The sequence below is a fragment of the Erythranthe guttata genome, chromosome 6, assembly GCF_056151865.1.
Source record: "Erythranthe guttata isolate IM_541 chromosome 6, IM_541, whole genome shotgun sequence".
Classification (NCBI taxonomy): domain Eukaryota; kingdom Viridiplantae; phylum Streptophyta; class Magnoliopsida; order Lamiales; family Phrymaceae; genus Erythranthe; species Erythranthe guttata.
In genome coordinates, this window is record NC_142538.1 from 16,768,677 (window position 1) to 16,775,028 (window position 6,352).

The 6,352-nt window shown below is 32.2% G+C and overlaps 1 protein-coding gene across 1 annotated transcript; it reads left to right on the top strand.

Annotated features, from left to right (window-relative positions):
• Nucleotides 1-1,876: 1,876 nt before the first annotated feature.
• LOC105955703 (uncharacterized) lies at nt 1,877-3,764 on the top strand. Its single transcript, XM_012979487.2, has 2 exons — nt 1,877-1,973; nt 2,302-3,764. The coding sequence occupies exon 2, from the start codon at nt 2,333-2,335 to the stop codon at nt 3,578-3,580; it is 1,248 nt and encodes a 415-aa protein (XP_012834941.2). The 5' UTR covers nt 1,877-1,973; nt 2,302-2,332; the 3' UTR covers nt 3,581-3,764.
• The last annotated feature ends 2,588 nt before the right edge of the window (nt 3,765-6,352 follow it).

Here is a 6,352-nt window from a genome sequence, read left to right on the forward strand (position 1 = left end):
TCCCACGAGGAGATTAATTGATCCGTGCTACTACATTATCGCGAGACAACTCCCACGAGGAGATAACTCGATCAACACTATTACCCCGGCCGCGACGAGACAACTCCCACGAGGAGATAGTTCGCTACTACATCGTCGCGGGACAAAACCGACGACTCAATTAACTTATATCGCGGCAACTTTGTCGCGCTATGCGCCAACGCGCATTCACACCCCTCCGACACACGCTCCAACGCGTTTTCGCATACCATTAGGCCATACGCCAACGATCAACTTCTACAATTTTTACTCTCGACACGATCTGAGACCCATCACAACATGGCCCCCACATCGACTCGAGAGTGGGGGGCTTAATGATATGCCTAATTGGGTCAACCCAATGGGCCTACAATTTCTTTACCTACTGGGCTACGAGCCCAATATCGAAGACCAATATCACCGAGGCCCAAACACCTTCAAGTAAGGCTTGGGCCCAACAAAGCAAACCCAACCCGATAAACGACATATAAATAGAGGTTTTACTCATTTTATTAAGGTAGGTCCTATTAATTGAGCAAGACTACAATACGTATTCTCTGGACTAATTTCTATGATCAGCACGTCTGACTTGAGCGTCGGAGGGGTTTCCGCCGGATCAACCCCCGGCGTAGTTCACGTGTGCTCATTTCGCAGGTACCTCAGGATCATCAAGTTGTCAAGCTACTGATCCGCTTTGCTCTCCCAGTTCCTTTTCTACACTACCCCAGATGATCTACATTTTAGCATCATCAATAATAATAATAATAATAATAATAATAATAATAATAATAATAATAATAATAATAATAATAATAATAATAATAATAATAATAATAATAATAATAATAATAATAATAATAATAATAATAATAATAATAATAATAATAATAATAATAATAATAATAATAATAATAATAATAATAATAATAATAATAATAATAATAATAATAATAATAATAATAATAATAATAATAATAATAATAATAATAATAATAATAATAATAATAATAATAATAATAATAATAATAATAATAATAATAATAATAATAATAATAATAATAATAATAATAATAATAATAATAATAATAATAATAATAATAATAATAATAATAATAATAATAATAATAATAATAATAATAATAATAATAATAATAATAATAATAATAATAATAATAATAATAATAATAATAATAATAATAATAATAATAATAATAATAATAATAATAATAATAATAATAATAATAATAATAATAATAATAATAATAATAATAATAATAATAATAATAATAATAATAATAATAATAATAATAATAATAATAATAATAATAATAATAATAATAATAATAATAATAATAATGGTAAATTTTGGGCACCCCTAGATAAGGTCAAATTACGAAAAAAATCCTTCATGTTTGGGTAATTACAATCATCTCTCAACTCTAAATTTTCTTACATGTCCAACATTGCTGTCAAATTTAGTAAAATCTTCTAAATTACATGGAATATTCTCCAGTTTGTACCCATTTTAGCCCATTCGAGCTGCACATTTTGCAACAAGATGATCATAAAGATGTGTCTATTGGCTTGTAAACATCAAATTGTGGTGCATCAGAAACTGTATTTTTGCACAAAAAAAATACAAACCACATAACATTACACATAATTTAGAAAATTATATTGAAACACTATACAGGTCGACATGTTGGAAGGTTGATATTTGAGGGGTGGTTGTAATTATCCAAATAGTAGGGGAAGGTTTCGTAATTTAATCTTACCTTAGCCAGTTGCATGTAATTTACGCTAATAATAACAATAATTCTCCGATCATAAATTTTGACTTCACTCACTCCCATTATATATAGCTTACAAAACAAGTACTAAACCATAAACACTAGCTCATAGCTCATCGTCTGAAGCCCACCTGCTTGCTTCTCTGTGCAGTGAGATAAATTGAGGTGATTTTTCTGATTCTTCTTCTTATTGTTCTATGTGTAATGTGTTTATACTTTATATAGATCGAGCTGAACAATTTCTGAGTAAGATTAGGGTTTTACTGATGGGAAATTTGGGGTAGCTTTTAGTATTCTGAATTTAGGGTTCAACTGCGATGCTGGGAGAAGTAGCACCGTCACTTTTTCCGTCGATTTGAACCCCATAATTCTGTTTTTATTTTGTTTAAATTTAAGGTATTTAGTTGGGGAATTTGAACTCAGTGTGTGTGTGTGTGTGTGTGTGTGTGTGTGTGTGATCATGCTTTGAAATTATTTGAAATATCATACACAGGGCGAAAATTTCCGTATTTCTCGTAAGCAAAATGGCCGATAACATGTCCGCTCTTAGAAAAGCTATGGACAAATTAATATTACATATCGAGAAGCTAGAAGCAGAACAATCTTCTTCATCTACAAGTGGACAACGCCTAGTCATTCCCGATAAATGGAAAGCTATTTTTGAATCCATCGACGGACCGACCGATAGGACTAGATATCTCCAATTAATGGAAAACTCGTTGGACGGTACCACGAGTATGAACGATTGGAAGGATCTTCAACCCGGTCAAAAGCCCGTGATAAAGTTGCATAGATTAACCGTGGATCAAATCTGCGAACTTGGAGTCGAAGTTTTTCGAGGATTGAAAACCGGGGTATCTCACAAAACTGTCGGTGGATTGATGCTCTTGGCGTTCAACTTAACCGACAAATTCGATTTACCACTATTTGCGGACCCGAATCCGAATTTGGTGGATAAATCGAAGGAGATGGATATTGTCGAACTTTCGGCCACCCCAATCAATAACTTGACCACCTCATCTGCTTCGATGAATTTTGGTGAAAGATTTACGGATTATCAAAATGGTCGATTCGCAAAGAGCTGCTGTTTTATTGCGTGTAGTTATCTGAGGCTTTACAGCAAACCGGTGGATAATTACTTGAGGATGGGGCATTTATTGAGGAACTCGTTCGCGAAATTCTACGGTTTTCAGTTGGCTTTGCAGAATTTTCACCCGGGGAAGGAAGAAATACAGGCTGTGAAGACTGTAATGGATTTGCAATCGGTAATAAAGAACACGTTTTACGTGTTGTTGTACGCTGGCGAAGAAGAGAAAAACGGGAGAGAGATTAAGGATTTCTTGTATGTAATGCACGTGGCGTATATGGGTCTTCATCCTTACACTCTGTTCTTGAAATGCGTGGATGATTTGAAAACATCGGATGTAATTTTCATGCAAGCGATTTATTCCGGGAGGATGAAGAGAGATGTGGAATCTTTGCTGCATGTTTTCGAGAATTTGAGCGGGAAAATTGAAGACGAAGAGTATCGGCTTCAAATGTGGAATTATGGGAGGATTTTCGACTCGAGATTTTTGAGCGTGTTGCAGACGAAAAAGTGTGTTTACTTCACGTGGGTTTTGGTGTATGTGCTGTATTTCAATAATCCGGGGTCGAATGAAGGCTTGTTGAAGATTGCGCAGATTCAAGACATTTCGGAAGGGAACAAATCTGAGGCGAAAGCACATGGGAAAAGAGCTTTGGAACTTATTGCCAAAGTTGCCAAAAGATGATTTATCCGACAATTTGTTGGCTTTTAAAGTTTGGTTTAAATTTCGTGTGACGGTTTTTGGCAATCTTGATTTATGGTCAGAATCATAAATTGTGTGCTTTCTTGCTTGATTTTGTTTCAATTTTCAAATGCATCAATATTGGAAACATAAGTATGAAAATATGTATTTACATGATGTTTATGCCTATAGTTTACATATATACGCAATGTTTGGATTCGTTTTTCGGGGTTATTTTCATCTTATTTTGGGGAAATATCTTTCGCAGGAATAATTTGAAAATGAAAGTAATATTTGTCTATAATTTGAGATGTGACATAATACAGCGGTCAATCATGTTTAAATCCTTTTTGACAATGTATTGTAGAAGAAAAATTGAAAAATAAAGTAATGTTTGTTTGTTATTTCAGTGAAGACAATTTTTACTAAGTTTGTTTCGGAGAAAGAATAAAAGTGAAATAAAAACAGAACTAAACATTGCAATCTTCCTAAATTTCTCTAAATATTTTGGTGCATCGATTAGTGGTCTAAGTGTGTGATTTATAGTCATTGTCTTTAAAAATTTATGCTTTGGTTAAACAAACAAACACTAAGACACACAAACATACACCAAAAAGAGACATAAAATATATATGTCTAAGAGTAATTACACTTTAAATTTAAAGGCAAGCCAAAAGAGAAAAAGAACAATATTAAAGATAGATTATTCTAATCATGCATAATTATGTTTGAGTGTCTCAAAATATTTTCATCATGCACTATCCCCATGATCAAAAGTAATCTTCATGTGATGATGAAGAATCTTGCATTTTATTTAATCATCAAGAATACCTTTTTCTTTTTTTTTTTTTTTTTTTTTTTTTTTAATTATTCTCTTGGACGAAAGTATACCGAAAAATAAATACCGTCACTCTTTGCAACCCCAATGATATTTAAAATCAATGCAAATATTATATTCCCACCGAGCATTATAGACATCGAAAGCTACATCCTTGTCATCCCACCAGAGGTGGCAAAAAAATAAAGTAGCGGGGGTCTCACAAAAATTAAAGTGAAAATCTCATAAACTTAGGCAAAATTACGAAAAATACCTCCACCTACTCATAATTACCAAACTTCCCTTGATATTTGTTTCCGTCTTACATCGACCCTCTTTCAATGTCATTTTTTCATGAAATCTTTTTTATTTCAGAAAATATTTCCAAATATACCTATGTGGCATTTCTTCTTCATTTTGTTTTTCAAAGATAAAAAATACTCTCAGAGGAGATAATGATGGTACTAAAAACTAATGATAAGACTTGAGCGTCGGGAGAAAAAGCATAATGAAGACTATAAGAGATTATATAGATGTAGAAAAATAACAATTTATTAAAGTTAAATCATTCAAATCATGCATTATTATATTTTTAATTTACTCAAACTATTCTAATCATACAATATACTATACATGATGAAAAGTATTACATTATTCATGGTATATATGATGAAGAATCTTACATTTTATTTAATCACCAAGAATACTTTAATTCTAATTCTCTAGGAGGGTAGTATCCCGAAAAGTAAATACCGTCACTCTTTGCCACCCAGTAACATTTAAAATCAATGCAAATATTATGCTTCCACCGAGCATTATAAACGTCGAACGCTACATCCTTGTTATTCCACCAAAGGTGGCAGAAAAATAATGTATGGGGGATCTCACAGAAATTAAAGTGAAAATCCCGATTTACTGTAACATTGTGATATCCAAGTTCGTCGTCTTTCGAAGCGCAGTGCATCAATAACGGTTCCGAATCGGGAGGCAAATTGTTAGCTACGTAAACATCATATTTCGGACTAAAAGCACAAGTCCTTTTGTCTATTGATGCTATTGTGATTTGGAGAAGGTTTGAAGAATGGATTATGAGAAATAAGAGAAGATAATTCATTATTGTATTTATTTTTGTTGAGAATTATTTTATTTTTCATTTATTGATCAATCTATTGGCTTTGGCTTTCATATATATAATGAGATTTAGATGGATGCCGTGTACATTTTAAACATTCTAAAAGATTTCGGGTATTATAGTTATTATTGCAATTCGATTCGAGTTGATGTAATTTAAATAACATAGATTGATAATATATTTTTACTATTACAGTAATACTTCATAGATATCATCGAATAATTTTTATCAACGTAAGATATGCAAAATATATTCATTGCTTAAACTAAAGTGAATAAAGAAATAATAAATTAAAATATTTTTTCTTAGACTGTATCAAAATGGAAATTAGAGAACCCCTTTGATGAATTATTAGACATAAAGATATATATATATATATATATATATATATATATATATATATATATATATATATATATAGGGCAAATTACCAAAACCCCCTGAGGTAAGCCTAAATAACAAAAATCCCCCCCACGTTCTCGTAATTACGAAAACCCCCCTTGACTAACGGTTGACCGAATTTTTTTAACCGAAAACGTGAAATGTCTAATATATCCTTCTGTTAAATATGTTTAAAAATAAAAGAAAAAAGGCAAATTACCAAAACCCCCCTAGGTAGCCTAAATAACGAAAATCCCCCCACGTTCTCGTAATTACGAAAACCCCCCTTGACAATGTACACCGTAGTGTATTTATGTTCGACATTGTCGTCTTTCGGGTCTTCTTCTTATGATGTAGTGATATTGTGTATTCTTCGGAGTTGTTTGAATTAGTGAAATCAGAAGCTTTTTTCTTTCTTTCTCTCTCTTACGGGTGTTTCGTCTAG